The sequence below is a fragment of the Rhinolophus sinicus genome, chromosome 1, assembly GCF_057876585.1.
Source record: "Rhinolophus sinicus isolate RSI-liver-muscle chromosome 1, RSI-T2T, whole genome shotgun sequence".
NCBI lineage: Eukaryota > Metazoa > Chordata > Mammalia > Chiroptera > Rhinolophidae > Rhinolophus > Rhinolophus sinicus.
The window spans coordinates 75,959,189-75,977,338 of record NC_142501.1 but is presented as its reverse complement, the minus strand read 5'-3'; the positions used below and the strand labels follow the sequence as shown (position 1 = coordinate 75,977,338).

The window sequence follows — 18,150 nt, the reverse complement described above, 5'->3', positions numbered from 1 at the left end:
TCTTAAAAAGCAATGGTATGATAACAATGTGAGTCTTAGAAAGATTAATAGAATGAAAAAATGTATTATTGTGGGGATATACTTGAGTCAGAATGACAGAGTGGAAGTTGAGGGTCAGAGCTGTCCATGTCTATTTGGAATTCATCAGTCTGAAGGGGTCGTTAAGGTTGTGGATGAACACATCAAGCATTAGGAGAAAAGGGCAGAAAGTCAAGAACAAGAACAGACAAGAACAGTTCTGTCAACATTCATTGAATAAATTTGTTCTCAGCTCTGTAGTCCGTGCTGGTAAAATGATGACTAAGGCTTAATCTTTGTCCTGAAGGAGCCAACTCAGTCATCTAAGTTCTGGGTGGGGGGAAACAAAGAAATAAAGCAGAAGAGACATTGAAGGACTGAAATTGCATCATATCCAGAACATCAGAGAAGGGAATTTAGAGGAGTATCAGAGATACCTAAGTGTCAAGGGAAATGAGGATTTGGTACAAAATCAGTCTGACACATGTTCAGAATGAGGTATCAGTTTATGTATTCAGATCTCTAAACTGTTACGTATGTTTCCAACCTTCTCAATTTACAATCTAAATTTCAGGGGTTGAGAAAATTCTAATGTAAAACTGTTTGTAAAACAATGTTTGTCCTAAGAGGACAAATACTTATAGGAGGTAGAAGCATCACGAAGCCTTTCAAAACAGCACAAAACAAAATAAAGCAAAAACCTTATAGGCAAGTTGTCATCATCTATAATTATCTAACTGCCAAATCCATTCCTAGGAATTTATTTTTTAAGAAACTTAAAATTGTTCACAAAGGAGGCTTAGAGTAGTACCAAAAGGAAAATTCAATAGTTTAAAACATAAGAAGAAGCTTTATTTAAGTTTGGAAGTATATAGATTTTACTGTTCATTTTCTTATTTAATCAAACAAATACAAAATGGGAATGTGTCTACTTTCTTGACACATGCTTAGAGAACAGGATCACACACAAACCTCTAATAATCTAAAAGCCAGGGGGGGAAAAAAAATGTTTTCAAGATAATCTCAGGTTACCTTGCCAAAGGAAAAGCTGTCATGTTGTTTATTTTTGTGCAATTTCTTTCTAAAGCTTACATTTTTCATTTAAAAATTTAATTCTGGGATCAATGAGATCTCAATAAAATTTAGGTATACAAAATATACAAAAACATTAAAGATATGATAAATTTTAAGGATTTTATCAAATATACAAAGCCCAGCATTTACCAAAATATGTCCTTAAAACAGCATGTCTATAATTGAGAATAATGTATTTTGACTGCAAGAACTGTAAACAATATATTGTCCAATACATGATCTAATGTCTTATATTTGTATTCACTAATCTAAGCCGATAAGTAATAAATAGTTGACATTTATTGAAAAGTAAATATATATCAAGAACTTTCGAAGAATTTTGCATATATTTATCTCATTTAATCCTAAGAACCCTGGAGACAGGTATAGTTGTTATCCTCATTTTACAAATGAGGAAACAGAGGTACAGAAAGTTTAAGAATTGGCCCATCGCTTGTAAATAATAAAACTCTACAATAAGCCACAGAAATTAGTTTAAAATTGTTTAGCTTTGATAGGTTTCATTAATGACATTGGGATTTGAGATACCATGGCCCAGCATACTTGCTTTTCATATTACATGTTTACATGATTGCAAATAAAAGTATAAGTAATTGGGACATACCTTTATCAAAAATACCTGACAGTCACCAATATAGTCATATTCCAGTCCATCAAAAGAATGATAATGCCGGTCCCCATATATTGTGCACACAGCTGGACATGGAAAATATGTGCAGTTGAACATTCCTCGTCGACAAACACTATCAGAAAATAACACCCGTTACCTTTTTAAGAAACTTGGCTCTAATTATTGTTTTTCAAGTAATATAAGCATTGGGAGGTTTGTATTCAAGAGCATTCACTGAGCTAAGTCCTTATAAATATTGCCAATTCATTCTGATAACATTTGTACACTGACAAACTAGCCATGTATTTATCACTTTATATAAATTATCAGACACCACAACCAAGCCTAGAAATTGTGCCTAGATCACACTGAAAACAGACAATGGAATAAAACTTTAAACATAGGCATGTTTAGCTGGTCACTAAAAGAACACAGTGCCCTCTCTTATACTTGAGTCAATTTAAATATATTAGACATGAATTTTTTCAAGCTTAGACTTTTGATCCACATTTTAAGGAAATTATATTCCAATTTTATTTTATGGTATTCTTTTGGCTTATTTCCAAACAGAAGACATCCCTTTCAATATGACCTTCTCTTTGGAATGTTTATCACTTTCTTATAAACTGGAGGTATTTTTTCTATTAAATTATCATATTTCACATGTTTCTTCTGTTATTGAACAAACTAATGGTACAATCTCCCTATAGACAGTAATTCTCCAACAATGCCTGAATGCCTTTAAAAATCTTACTTACTCACGCTTGATTTGGTTTTTGCTAAAGTCAGTCACATTAAGTAAATATAAGATGATCGACACTAATACAATTGAATAGGAAAACTTTTGTAAAATAAATGAATCTCGTTACCAGGTATAACATGGTGTGGCAATCACTTCTCCTGAGAGGTACTCCCAATCTTTCCAGATACATGGACAGCTCTCAGGAATGTAACACTTTCCTTTGTGCTCTGCCAGTCTTCCAAAGAAAGAATAAATGCTATTTAGTGTATATGACTAATTTCAGTTTTAAAAGAAGTCAGTAATCGTGTCATATTCAAAACTATCTCTATTTATTACAGCTATCACAGGCTCATTCTACCCGGCCTATTGGGGGGTTGAATCCAGTCTTTATCCCCCTTTTCCCATGTAGTACCTTGCATATCACAGTAGTACGTAAATGCTAGGCAAATGATTAGATGCAATATTTTAACCCTTTTGTTATTACGTAGTACCATAAAAGGGAGAAAAAAACCTGAATCCCTGGATAAAGTGAGTTATACTTTAAAAATAAATAAATAACAACATGGAAGTAAAGGCCCCTTTCTTCAGTATTTACTACTTAAAAGAGAAGAGACTGTGGGTATAACAATTTTTTATAAAATAGTGAATTATGAGATGGATAACATTTTCTGTAGGAGACAGAAAGAGGAATCAAAAGCTTCTTTTATAAGAGCTTAAAGTTAAAATCACGATATAAAAAAATCATTATATCAAGTTTTCACATTATTATTAACATATCAAGTTTTGAATGTTGTTTTCTTTCGTTATTGCCTTCCTGAAAGATTACCTCATGAAAAAATATCTGAATATATCTATAAATATAAAAGTTAAAACAAAATAATTACTCATAATCTCAAGGAAGAATTAATTTTGTTATCAAAATATTTTAATATGAAGATTAAATAAATGCATGATATATATTTCAATATAATATAAATATATACATATTTTTTCAATATTATTAAAATCTTTTTTTCAAAAATTATTTTCACAAATAGTAAAATAATAATAACAAATATAATAATTTTAACATAATAATAAAATAATTTAAAATACATGACAGATAAAATAATAGTAAAAAGAAAATAGCTACTAAAAATAGATAAAATATATAAATGTTTTTTTCTGAATTTGTTTCAAAATATCATAATTCAATGCTATAAAAATTAATGTAGAGGTAAGGAATCCTGAATTCTTGCCTCTTCTCTCAAATAGAAATAATATACTCTATTAGTGCTCTGCTTTCCTCTCAACACTCATTTAACACAGTACTGAATGAAATTCCTCATTCAATGTATACATTGTCACTTGACTTTAAGCTTCACTCAGGAAGATCATGAATGTGTTGTTAATGGCTATGTCCCAATATCTAGTACATAGCAAACACACAGTTATTGAGTCAAGGTAAATAAATGAACCTATGTATATAAATGATGCACTACCTCTTTCAGGTGTCTTTCTTTCAGACAAAAATACCCTACAGTCCATGATTTCTCACCTCAACCTGCTCCAAACTTTGAGCTACTTTCCCTGGATATTGCATCTCTCCATTGTCTGGGAAACCTTTCTTCTCCCTCGCTCTGCCCACAAGACTTCTTCTCATCATTTAAAATTCAATTTAGCGCAATCTTTTCAATGCAATATTTTATGTCCCATACTCCCTGTACATAGCAATTTGTACAAATGTTTATTGGAGGATTCATCAAAACGAATGGCAAGTACTTTATTAAATGTCTTAACAGAGATCATAAAAGCAAGGACAAAAACTAATATTTTCCAGTGTTTATTATGGCCACTATACTAACCACTTTCAATGCATCACTAATTCATCTAATTTTAGTGACGATCCCATAAAGTAGATTCTTTCGTTATCCTATAATACATGGATTTTTGTACCCACCATCCCTGTAGCTTAACATTCTATCCCTAACATTATGTGCTTCAAAAAAAATTGGCTGTCCAGTTGTTTAGCGGAGGGATGCCTCACCTAAATGAACCGCAATCCCTATATATCCAGCCAAAGTAGTGGCTTTAAGTAGTTATGCTAATGACTGATGAGTTTTTCATAACTACTCAGAACTGGAAGAAGGAAAAAGGAAGCTATAAATCATTTGTAAGTTAGCTCCATTAAGCAGGCTTGGACAGTGGGGTAAGTAATAATAAAAAATTTACTGAGCACCTACCATATGACTGGTGTGCTGCATCCATGAAATAGATAATATGACACCCATTTTAAAAAGAGGAAGTTGAGACTTGAAGTGGTTGAGTAACTTGCCCAGACTTACTTCAGTTAATAAGAAGGAGGACAAGTATTTGAACCCAACTCTATATAACTCTTTCTACTATATTACTCTCCATTTCTTGAATCCACAGTGATTTCTAAACTAAGGTATGTAGTCCTTCTGTAGTTTCCTCTGAGAACTGCAGGTATTATATGGAGCTTCTTGGAAACAAGTTATATTAGACGTATTATCCTAAAATAAGCCAGCCAAGGTCACATGGAAGACGATCCAAATCATATTACTATAAACAACTTTATAATAGAAAGTTCTGTATAATAGAATTATTTCCAAATCAGTCAGAGGCCTCTTAGTCAATTCCAACTATGTTTATTTAATACAGTAATAGAAGGTGGGAGAAAATTTCTTTACATTTCTGTAATGAGATTTAACCAGTAAATAAATAAATCATTGTTGAACTGAAAGCGAGAGGTGACAATAAATAGATTTTTTTAAAAATAATAGCATCAACCAAAAGCATATGAAACAAAATTAGGATGTAGCTGTATCTAATCAGTAATGCTTCCGTAAGAGTTGTAATCAAATCAAATAAATCAAGCAATGTTCTGAATTTCAATTATTTTATCATAACAAAGGTTATTTTTCCCTGGTCCTTTTTACTAAAATGTCTTCCTTGCTCATCTGCTCTAGCCTGATTTCTACCTGCCTTTATTTTCCCATGCAGGCTGTTCTTTCAACTTCCTCCTGTGTCCTTTCTCTCTAAAGAGATTGGTACAATCCCAACTTACTTGGCTCTTAGACCTATTCTAGATGGGGACCATTCAGACAAATGCAACTCTCCAGGGAAACAAACCACAAAACCTCTCTCTTCTTCACTCATGGCTTCTATGAACTGAGCCCAGGAATCCCTTTGTGTGAATGTGTTCATCAAAGAAGAATGGGTGACCTATTTGCCTTAGGTGGCCCTCCCTCTGAGCATTGCCTCTATTTATTACCAGGAGAGGGAGGGCTAATGTGGCCAGATTATATGTGTGCCAGCAAGAAGCTGATAGCACCGGATTCTGTATTTGTCTGCACGTGTACTAGGCATTCCTACTGCTAAAGGGAATTTACAAAGACAAGAGTAGATTATGCTGCTATAAAATAGTAACCCCTACTTACTAAGTACACACACACACACACACACACACACACACACACACACACACTTCATAACGCCTAATTGAGGCTTTCAAGGAAGTTGCAGAAAAATCGCTCAGCTAAGAGCAGAGCTGGGATTTGAACTCTGGTATGTCTGAGCCAGAGCTTCCACTGTTACCCACTGCCCTCCGTAGCTTCCACACACCATTCTCTGTAACATCCATTAGATAAAGCAGTTGGCATCACCATTATAACTGAACATCAGTAGTAACAGCACAACAGAATATACAAAAGACATGCACTTAAAGTGTTGTCAATGAAGAGTGGCCCACTATCACTTTTGCAAAATTGCAGTTGAATCAGGGAGTGAATGCCAAGTCCATCCTGAAATGAGTTTCTCATCAATTCACTATATTACTTTAATATTATATTAATTAATTAATACTATTTTAATACTTTAATACTGTTGTACCTTAATAATATTGTACACACAGTATACTTTAATAACATCACATACATATGTGTGACTATTTAATCACACATTATATGTGGTATGTAATATCTCACAGATAACATAGGTGATATGTTACATGAACATAGAACAATTATTAAATGGTCTTCTAGTTACCAACTAGAAGTGGTTATCTGGTTGACTGGTGGTTAGCCACCAGTCAGAAAAACCATTTTAGCTATTTCTGTAAATAGTGTTTTTAAGTGCGCTTGTGTTTTCTATTAAATCCTGAATGTTATGTATTACCAAGAAAAATAGGCTTACCCTGGAGCACAAACACAGCCACTTATGCAGGGTGAGGATGGGGCACAAGTGAAGTTCATGGCCAGGTTTGCACATGTAATCTCACAATTTACACCACCAGCTGGTAATTCAGCGTCAGGAAACCTGCAGTCGAAATATACTTTTCCCTCGGGGCAGGCATGAACTTCAGGGACAAGGCACAGACAAAGTACCATTAACTTTGTATTTGATCCATAGACAGATAATCATATTGAACTATATTTGTCATCAAAACACAAGTCACTGTAGAATATTTTACCAATTATTATTAGGTGATTCTTTTACTCTATGATGTTTGGTTAATCTATTTACAAACATTCTCTAGCTAGCTTCCCTTTAGTCACCTAAATTTCCAAAACCTATTTTGAGTTTGAAACCCATTACATAAAGAGATAATGGAACAACTAGTATGTAATTTTCTGAGGTCAACGAACAGAATATTTTGATTAAGGCAAACATATGTCATCAACTTTTGAAGAATGACACTTAGTATGTTTAAACTTTACAAATCCATGTGTGTATAATGAGCACATGATACTTTTAGATCTTGCTTCTCCTGAGTCCTTATTGGACATCAGTCCTCACTATACTGTGATGTACAGAAGTGGACATAATGATAGGTAGGTTAGGAACTACATATGCCTCCAGAAAGCTTTTGGGCTCAGAGGGATTAAATAAGTTTCCTTATTTGTGACCAAATGGATCAAATATTGTGTATTCCTCAGTGAAAAATCTGGCCACCTGGATTTCCCCTTCTTTAACTCTGAGTCACCCTGAAGCAAATGGCAGAAGGCAGGGATGGCCCAATAGCTACTGAATATGTGTGTGGTCCATGAACATACCCTGTGAGAAGCCCTAGATAGCCTGAATCTTCATAAAGTAAATCCAGAGCATACAATTCAAAGCTAATTTATAATAATATATACATGGCCGTGCAAATGAATAACAAAGCAACAGCTCGCAATTAGTTTTCATCAGATTACACTCCTCCTGCCCATTAAAATCAATGGAAACAGAGTTGTTTATTCTTTGCCTAGAATTTCTCCACAGTGACTAAACATTTGAGGCTTTTGGTATGGTGAAAATAACATAGCATTCCCCATTATATAGGCTCTCTAGGAATTATATGAAAGTGTAAAATGACATTCTAAAGAGAAATGGCAGTAGATGTAATTTTACGTGCCATTTTTAAAGTGATGGCTGCTAGTCCTAGAGTCCTGCTACTCATACTGCAGCCTAGGAATGGCTGGCACTGGCATCACCTTGGCCATCAATAGAAATGTAGAGTCTTAGGCATCACTCCTGAGCAGCTGAATCAGAATCAGCATTTTTAAGATCTCGAGGTGATTGTGTGCACATTGAAATCTGAGAAGTGCTGGTCTACAGTAGTTTCTCAACTGCTGTTGCACAAGTGAGTCAACTGGTACCTGGATACACATCCCTGAAGCCCTTGGGGCACCTGGGGTAGACAGCATCTAGGCAGCACCCTGGTTTGATGAACTCTGTCCCTAAGCGGCCATATATGCCCCTAAGCAGACTGTCTTACAAATGTTATAATTTCCAATGTGAAAAAAAAGTTAGGAAGCACGGAGCATCATGTTGAGAAAAGTGGGGGAAATAGAGCTGCCTTCTCCTTAAGGAAAATATCTATCTACATCTTACCAGTAGAGGGCGTTGCTGGTTCATCACATTTCACAGTTCCATTTGAACATTGGCTAGTAAAAGTAAACAAATAATTTATGAATCCAAACTTCAATATTTTTCTGTATATCAAAAACAATATAATGTGTAAGAATTGATTGAGTACATATACAAATGTTATTTTTTCCCCACAGAATTTTTTACACGTAAGTTACTGGCTTAGGTCTAATCAGGAGAGAGCTATTTCAGTTCAACACATTTCTATCGAACGTATGTGTGGGACACTGTGACAGGGGGAATACAAAGACCAAAATTCAGAGTTTTCACCCAAGTACAAAGGCTATAACATTTGGTGGGAACGTAGTACAAAGCCATGCAGGGGTAGGGCACTGTTTAATGCAATAAAGTGCAATACAGGAAGTGATGGGAGACGCAGATGGCAAAGAGGGAAAGACCAGCTCCTACTGAGACGCTAAGACTTTATCCCTGAGGTAAGTAAGCCACTGAGCTTAGTCAGAGAAGTGATATGGTTGGTTTGAATTCTAGAGAAATCATTTTGGCAGCAGCATTGAAGACAGAATGGAGTCACATCTTCCTTGCAACCTACGTTCTAAAATCATGGCATAAGACAAAAAGCAAATACGGGCAAAATTAATCTTGAAGGTCCCATAAAAAGATATGATAGGGAACAACACACCAATTCTCAACAACGCCAACATAAAGAGTTTTTCTTTCTCCAGCTTTGGACCTGATGATTGTTCTGTATTTGAGCCCACATGAAGAAACTGACTGATAGATACATATGCCATGTCACATGAAAAATATGCTTATGTATTGTCTAACACTAGCACAACACTCAGAGGTGTGATTTGCTCCCACTGAGAATTGCAGTGAGGAGCTGAGACACATAGCCTGCACTTCCATATCATACCCATTTTGCAACAGGCTTTTTGAGAGGACTGGCAAATGAGGTCTCTACACTAATGATATATCTTCTTTTTCACTGAGGAGGAATAATTCCTTAATTTTTTGCCAATTTAGTTAAATAAATTCAATTATGTTAAATTCAAGAGAGCTACATAACACCTGGCAAAATGGAATGGGACAAGACTAGAGGCAAAAAAAAACCAGGTAGAAAGGTCCAGGGAAGAGAAGGTAAAGAGACATTGTTAAGTAGTGGTGATGGAAAGGAGGGGGATTACAACTACATGCAGAAAGTAAACTCCAGAGTCACTGGGAGTTTATTGGCTCGGGTTATTAAGCAGGAGGAAGGAGTCAAAAATGACTCTCATTTCTGGCTTAGGAAACTGTGGCCGGTAGTACAACCTAAGAGAAAGATCCAAGAGCTGGTTGCTTTTGTATCATGATTGAGGAGTGGAAGGGAGGGAGATGGAGGTAACAGTAAGGTACATTGAGCATAGACGATATACTGCTGTGAATATGAAACAAGCTGCAGCGCAAAGTAGGCAAGAGAACAATCACTGCAGAGCCACGTTGCCTGAGATTGAATCTCGGCTTCATTATCAAGTTGCTTAACTGCCTCAGCACCATTTTTTTCACCTGTAAACTGGGAATAAAGCCCCAGTACTTATCTTTTAGGGTTACAGTGACATGTAAGTGTATTAATAATAGGCATAAAACACTTAGAATGCTGCTAGGACTACAGAAGGTACTTAGTAATGGTGAGATCATTTTGTGATCATTATTTTCTACTATTAACTATAGTCTACAATGATCTGTGGGCACCCATGGTACAACGATTAGGTTGGGGCAAAAGTAATTGCGGTTCAAGAGGTTAAAACTAATTGCAAAAACCACAATTACTTTTGCACCAACCTAATAGAAGAGGGATGTTAGGAGTTGGATGTAGATCAGTGTGGACTGCTGCGTGGACATGTCTGTATCTTTAACAGACAGGTTACAATCTGAATGAGTGTTCTCCTAGGAACAAGTGTCATCTCACTAGGATTAATGATGTTCTAGGGAGGCAGTACCCTGACTCCAGCATGTGACATAGTTAAATCCATTTTGGAATTGCTCCTTGTTAAGCCAGTGAATGAACCACAAAACTAAAACCCATCAGTAACTTGCATTATTTGAACATCCATCTCACTCTTAACTTCTAAGAATCGAACTGATCAAAGGGCTTCCATTTCACTGCATGAAACTTCAATGCATAACTCTTTTCTGCAGTTATGAATACAAGACAGGCATTCCATGTTGAAATGTAATATATATGGTTTTAAACGGTACCTGTATTTTTTAAATTACAATAATCATACTTTAATTTATGGATTCGGTTAAGAAATTATATTAGTACATGTTATTTGTCAAGTACAATCATCATCATTGAAATCTACCATAAGCCTGAGGGTGTTGGGATGAGCTCTCCTGGTTGATAAACACTGCCCCTGTAATGACACCGGCAATGAAATCTATAAGGAAAAAAAAAACTTAAATTAATGAAATAGGATATATATTAAAAAAAAAAAAAAAAAAAAAAAAAAAACACTAAAATTCAAGGAGACCTTATGCTCTGTGTTGGTAATTTTAAGGCACACTCTAAAGATGCATTATTCTTTGAGACTACAATGAATTCTGTTATACAAATGACAGACACCATTTAAATGTGAAGTCTTACCTAGCTTTAAATTTTGTTTTCTAAGATAGAAAATCTGCATTGTTTTAGTGACAATACAGATTGTGTTGCTTTAGTCACAAAAAAAGTCCCTGAATGTACCTCAGAGAAAGTAACTAATATATCATTTAACCCTATGGATAAGCCAAAAGTCTCTTATCTCATGTGATATTCAAGAAATTTCTGAGTGCTGACCAACATTGCAATGCTGCTCCTCAAATTTGCCAGATGATGGTGAAACATAAATCTTGTTATTAATTTTGATATGGTAAACACAAGTATAAATATTCTCCAGGATTAACCATCAGATTCCTTAACTCTTTCTGTATTTGTAACATATACAGGGTTAAAAATAAATAAATAAGTAAATAAATAAATAAGAAATATTAAAGACATGACTCACAAGCAGATCTTTGCAGATACGCACACCTATTTGATGGATAAGAGTGACTGCAATAGTGGGAAAAATTATTTTTTCCAATAAATTGTGCTACGTCAGTTAGAGTGAGAAAGAAAGAAAAGAAAGACACATGAAAGCGCAGCTAACCTGTAAGAGCCAAAAGAGATAAAAAGCAGATGCTGGCAACCCATTTATTCTTGTGACTTACATGGGCACACAAAAACTAAGCGTGTCTTCATAGTATTTGCCTTCAGGACAGTTGCAGCCTTCTGCACAATCATCGGTACACTGTTCCGGGGATGAGAGAGAAATGCAGGAGCGGCGACAAAAGGAGGAGCAGTGATGGTACAACATGCCTTTCTGGCACACCACCCCTGAGGACAAAGGAGAGAGATTGCCACAGAGTAGAGAAGCATTTTATGCTGGGTGAGAGGTCTAAGACAGATATAAATCATGAGAAAGAAAAAGATATCATACATCAACAAACCTAGAACCTTACAGAATCTGGAACGGAAGTTAACTAATTAAACCATCTTTGCTTCAATAGCAATACAACAGAGAAATAAAATTTCAATTTTGAAATAGTTCTAAGAGTGACATTCCATAACATTCTTTAATAGCCTGTACCATAGTTTTAAAAAATATTTAAAGTATTTTATATGTGTACATAAACTTCCTGCCCTCACATTTTAAATCTATTTACCACTATGCTGACATTATCTTCTTTAGGGCGTTATTTAAACCTAAGTAAATTTTTAGTCTTCTACAAGTAAGACAAAATTTGACTTTATTGATCCATATTCATAGCTCTTATTTTTTCCTTCTTAATCATATTTATACTTTTTTCTAAACCTTTCCAATTTTTGTTTAGACCAAACTTAACTGATTAAAGTAGGCAAAATAAAACAATCTAAAAACACACTTGTACAAACTCCCAGAAAATACTGGGGAAAAAATATACAACTAAAATTATGTGACATGTATAATTGATCTTGAGAGAAAAAAATTAGGGGGGGAGGGAGGAGGTGAGTAACATCTCTAGATGCCAGAAGTGAATAGGGAAGTAAAATCCAGAAATTTGAATAGAGGAGAGGAGGATCAATCGGTTGGACTTTAGATTTAACTTACTAAATCTAATGAAAAATGAATGAAATGAATGAAAAATGAAACTTGGTCCTTTATAAGGCAAGGAATTGGGAGACCCTTTACTTGGACCCTCAAAAACGCTCCATCCTCAGTTGCAAAGATGGACTATAGCAAAGGTTAGCAAACTTTCTGGTAAATAGTTTCAGCTGTGAAGGACATATGGGACCTATCACAACCACTCAACTCTGCCCCTGTAGCTCAAAAGAAGCCATCGACAATGTGTAAACAAATGGGCAATAAACTTTATTTACAAAAACACAGGACACCTAAGGATGTAGTTTGCCAACTCCTGGACTAGAAGAAATCTGCCCATACTACAGAAAGATGCAAGGAAAGCCTCTCTAACTCGGTGGGTTCTGTGATAAAATAAAGTATCCTCTGAAAAACCAAAATCCTAGATTTACAACCTGCACAGGTTTGTTATATGGATTTACATTACTTTTAAATTTACATGATCATTGTCTTAGAAACCCCAAGCTGGGAAAATAACATCAAAATTGGCCAATGAACCCTCTGAAGCGAGAGGAAAAAGCTTTGCGAAACCACTGGGGGTTAGAGAGGTAGAGAGAGTGATGCTCTTCAAGCCCAGGTCATTAAGGATTCTAATGGAGGATGGGAGAAATCCCTAATACACATTAGCTCATAATAAAATTCTGGAACACATAAGGAAAGAAAACAATCTACCATGAATGAGAACAGCAGACACCATAACCAGGAGGACTAAGCCCCAAGACCTTGAGATAATACTTGTCTATTGCATAACTTGCCTATTTAACTACAAATCAGCGGTGCCACTATAACACATAATGCTTTTCCCTACTTTCTGATATTTAGATATGACATTTCTAGAATTTTTTCAAGTTTTCAAATTACTTCTGTTACATATTTCAAACCGTACAGTTACACTCTAAGTTTCCTTATAACAAAAGTCGAAAGCCATTGATCTATCCAACATATCCCCGATTTTAAGAAACAAAGTACTTCATGTGTTTTTCACGTTTGTTCATTATATTTCAAATAATGTAAGCAATATTGACCTTCCATTTTTTTTAAATGAAATCGGTAATTGCAAATGCAAAAATCTCTAAAGTGTTCTCTGATTGTCTGTAGCTGTGCTCTCACCATCATACTCACCACAGAATGAGACATGAGCTCTGAAATCAATGGTAACACCACGCTGGCTGCAGAGGTAGGCATAGTGGGCAAGAGCGTTGCACAGGCAGGGGTTCCCACACTTGCATGCATCATGGCGGCATAGCTGATAGTACAACCCAGGGCTAATGTAGAAGTGGCAGGGAGCAAAGAGCTCCTGATGGATGACATCACAATGTGCTGCATATCCAACTAACAGACAAAGAACCCCATTAGCACCTCATTTACTAGTCCAGATCTTAATCCTAAATATCAAGTTCCAGAACTATCCGTGCATCTTGCATTCCTAGAAATATGCTGCATTGCTTTTAATAAGAGACAATATTTTGGGCTTACATTGTTTTTATTTGTTTGTTTTTACTTTTGGTAATATTAGTAATGGTACTTAATCTACACTCAATAACATTTTAGCAAAAAAAAATATATTGTGTTTTATCTGAATCGCATAAGTAACAGAAGGGTTGCTGGAAAAAGCTCAATCACCCCATTGCCTGAGGAATATTTCAGGAAATCACCCCAATTCTACTATAAAGGATTGGTAAGTAGTGGGATCCTTATCTCCAGACATCCACACACAATAAAAATGGTGCCAGATTGAGGCTATGGCAACTCCCTGGAATACACAATTATGCAGGGTAGTTGGGAATTATTCATTCCTATGGAGTCTCTGAGGTGAATGGTAATGTAGCAGATGCCACAGAGTCATTGTACATAAGGTCTGCACAAGGCACAATGCACAGGGTTTGATAAATGAATCCACAAATGTGTGAATAAATGAATAATGGCTAGAAATTAGGGATTGGAACATACGCTAAAGGTATTGAAATACAATTACCAAGCCTTTTGGTGGGGTGTGTGTAATCACTTCTTGAAATTTGTTGACCTTTCCCTAGAGAATGACTGATCAGATACAATTTTTTATGGGAATAACAAAATTTGACAAAACAATCCAGATCCCACCTTTCTGGAAAAGGCTATGTGATTCCTTAATGTAGTAGACCTAGGTTTCATTGATTTCTTCACAGCTAAAATTAATCAATCTTGGAGTTGTCACTGCCTTTGAGAGATCAGACGAGCTGCCAGAGATCAGAATGTTTTCACTACAAAGGAATTATACCGAATTTATTTTGTTGAGTATTTTAAATATATTTATTATTGATAAGGAAATACATGGCAATTATCTGAGTGTTATATTTTTGCATTGTTCTGCATATGGATATGAAAACAAATGACTTAGACTTTACAACATACTCTTGGCATGCGTACTCCTAATCCCCAGGAACTCCAAAGCGAAGCAATATATCAGTAGGGTTTTTATTGTGTGCCCTAAGGATTTGTAAATCAAAAAATATTCCTACTGACATTAAGCAAAAGGGTGACTCAACAAGATCCTTGTGAAAACAAATCTTTTGGAATCCACATCAGCGTTTTTGACTTTTATCTATTTATTTTCCTTTCTTTGGGGATTTTTCTGAATTTACCTATTTGAAATTTTTAAAAAAAGAAAAAAAGTAGTTCATGGCAAAGGTGAACAAGGATAGTATCTAAAATATATATCAGAGAAGACATAAGATATAGGGATAAAGGTGATTTTATATATCTATGTCTACAGTGTATATCTATATATCTATATCTATCTATATATCTGCATATATGTATGGCATGCAATAAAGGAGGTAATTTTAAAAAAGACCTGAAGAAACTGAATTCATCAATTGGACTCTATTCCAACTCTTACATGTTATTAAAGAAATTTTTTAAAAAGTTGCTGCAATATCAGGAGGGAACTGAGAAAGTTAGAAACAAACTGAGCGAGACTAATTCAAGGAGAAGAAGTAACTCTATTAATAGAAAGTTAAGGACAGAATATGGGAAAGTGTTTTGAAATGGGAGTGAGATAAAAGTATTGAATCATAGAGACCAAAAGAGTTTAGTCTAGTCCTCTTATTATAGATAGAAACAAATGACCAAAGAGGTAACAAACTTCTTCAAGTTTAGATATTGGCTTAAATAAAAAGCACTAAAATCAGCATTATCTTATGTATTTCCAGTACACCAAAACTATAAATTAATAATAAGGACCATATGACAATCAACAGAATCCTCCCAAACAACTACTACAAAATTGTACTGGCTTCTCATGGGTACTCAACCAATATTAATAATGCATTCTTATAAACTACATAAAAACAGTAAATTAGCCAAAATAATTAAAGAAACAAATCAAAAAAAATTTTTTAATCTACTTAAGCATGCACACTTTTTTCACAAAGAAATTTTACAAAATAATAGTGATAACAATAATATGTCTTCTTTTGTTAAGCAGTGAAATGGCCTTTCACACAGTTTGCTGCTGCTTTAGAAAAAAAAAAAATCCATAGCCAAGAATTTCTGGCCTGTGAGTTGCCATGTCATTGCAAATTGCAACTCTGGAGCATGACCACCTCAAATTGTTACACGCTTCATGGCACAAAGCTTCTTTGGATCACCGCTTCCTATTTATAAAACCATAATATATTCTATGAGTCGGAACTTATAATGTGATAGTAATAAACAGGAGAATCCACATGAGCTGTGATACTATGGAACTGAAGTCAGACCTCCGAAGACTATAACAGCATTATTAGAGTTTTTCCAGAGATTTTTCTTTAGCATTCAAATAATCTGATCTCTCCAAAATGCTAGCCCACATCTGGGAAGAACTTGGGGATTTCTAAACACCTAAAATAAGTAAATTTATGAATGCAAAGTGGTAAATAAATTGTCATTTCCTGGAGTTCTTTTCTAAAACAACCTACATTACATAACAAGGCATATGTAAAGGCACTACATCAAACAAAAATACATAAGGAATGGCATCTATTTTATCATAATAAAGAAAATAAGAACTTAAACTTGCTAATTTTAGAAGGTTTCAGTAATATGTAGACCTTTCCCCTAAGTTTACATGCATAGAAAAAGACTTACTGTTTTGTTGATTAATGTTACAGGGGTCCATCATAGGTATGTGAACAGGTGCGAAACAAGTGGAGGAAACTCTCCAAGCATTTGCATGAAGTTGTGGTGTACCTTCTATCATGCCTGATGGAGAACTAGAAAGCAGATAATATTCATCTTAGTTTCTCCCATTCCTTTCATTTGTTCATAGTCTTTAGATATCGAAAAAAAGAGAATACTATTTTTTTTAATTTACAGAGACATCTTAGAGCTTGAAGTGTTCTACTATTTTTTTAAATATACATGGTATAAGCTTCCTCTTATTACAATTTTACAATGTGTCAAATTGTGGACATACATGATTTTATTTAATAATCATATTAGCCTTGTAAAGAAAACATCATTATCCCCATTTAGAGAGAAAGCAAAGCAGAAGCTCATATAAATATTAACGTTCACTCAGCTGGTAAGTGTCAGAGCCAAGATTCAAATCCAATTTGTACCTATTTAACGAAACATCACACAACAAAAATATTAATGTATGTGTGGTTTAGAGTGCATGGAAAGAAGAGGTAGGTAGCTCACATGATTCTTTTCAGGGTAAAGACAAATGTCTCAAGAATAAAGTCTATAATTCTGGTTGAATATTTCAATTTCCATTATGAGGCCTGAAATGCTGAAGTTTCATCATGAGGTTGGACAAACAAACCAAATGTAAATTGAGGGGAAATGGGACAAAAGGCACCCTTCATCCAAGTTTGCTCACTTCTTCAGTTCCCTCAGCAAACCAAAATGGAAGAAAAACATCTACTCTTTTGAAGTCAGGCTTAGAAACCACACCATGTTTAACAGCCAAACACTAAAATGCCACCTCCAACAGCCATCAAGATTTATTAACTCCTCAGCTAATATTTACTGACAATCCCTACTAGACTCTGTGCCAGACACCATCAAAACTATTTAAAGAATCAGGTTAGACTAGCTCTACTGCGGACCAAGCAAACTTGACTAACACAAGCCCTTACTCCATTAATTGCTACATGGCTAAATGATAGAAGAGGCTTTATCTCAGCTCTCTATAGTGTCCTAATAAATTCACTACTTTAGTTACCATTTAGCTCAATCACCATTAACAATATGGAATTTCTCACCACAAAGGCTGAGAAAGGAGAAAAAAAGGGAACTGCACAAGCCATTCCACAATGCCCAGGCCTTGTCCCCACCCTTTCCCCTTTCCTTCCTTTTCCTATTTCTCAAAATTAAACCACTCTAGAACTGTAATGAATTACAGCAAACACCTAATCCAAACTCTCATTTTGTTCAAAGGAGAACACTGAAACTCAAAGAAATTGTATTACTGCACTAGTTCTCATTGTTTCCATCTTCTTCCCCCTTCAATCCTACAAAGGACAATAAAATAGGTCAAAGTGAGGGGTGTAGTCAGGGTTCCCAAGAGGCACTAACTCAGAGCTTGGCTCTCTTATTTCATTTAGTTCACTTAAAACAATAAATACAAAAAAAAAAAAAAAAAAAAAATCAGGAGTTAAAATATAGACCCT

The 18,150-nt window shown here is 35.0% G+C and overlaps 1 protein-coding gene across 2 annotated transcripts in view; it reads right to left on the bottom strand.

Annotated features, from left to right (window-relative positions):
* The window catches only part of OTOGL (otogelin like), a 142,577-nt gene that overhangs the window by 83,742 nt on the left and 40,685 nt on the right, over positions 1-18,150 (bottom strand). For both annotated transcript variants that reach the window (XM_019751251.3, XM_074325364.2), the window contains 8 exons: positions 16,622-16,746; positions 13,637-13,846; positions 11,565-11,730; positions 10,679-10,753; positions 8,340-8,392; positions 6,660-6,822; positions 2,593-2,700; positions 1,718-1,856 (listed from right to left, as the gene is read on the bottom strand). In XM_019751251.3, coding sequence (XP_019606810.3) covers positions 1,718-1,856; positions 2,593-2,700; positions 6,660-6,822; positions 8,340-8,392; positions 10,679-10,753; positions 11,565-11,730; positions 13,637-13,846; positions 16,622-16,746 — 1,039 coding nt within the window. The remainder of the gene's footprint in view (positions 1-1,717; positions 1,857-2,592; positions 2,701-6,659; positions 6,823-8,339; positions 8,393-10,678; positions 10,754-11,564; positions 11,731-13,636; positions 13,847-16,621; positions 16,747-18,150) is intronic.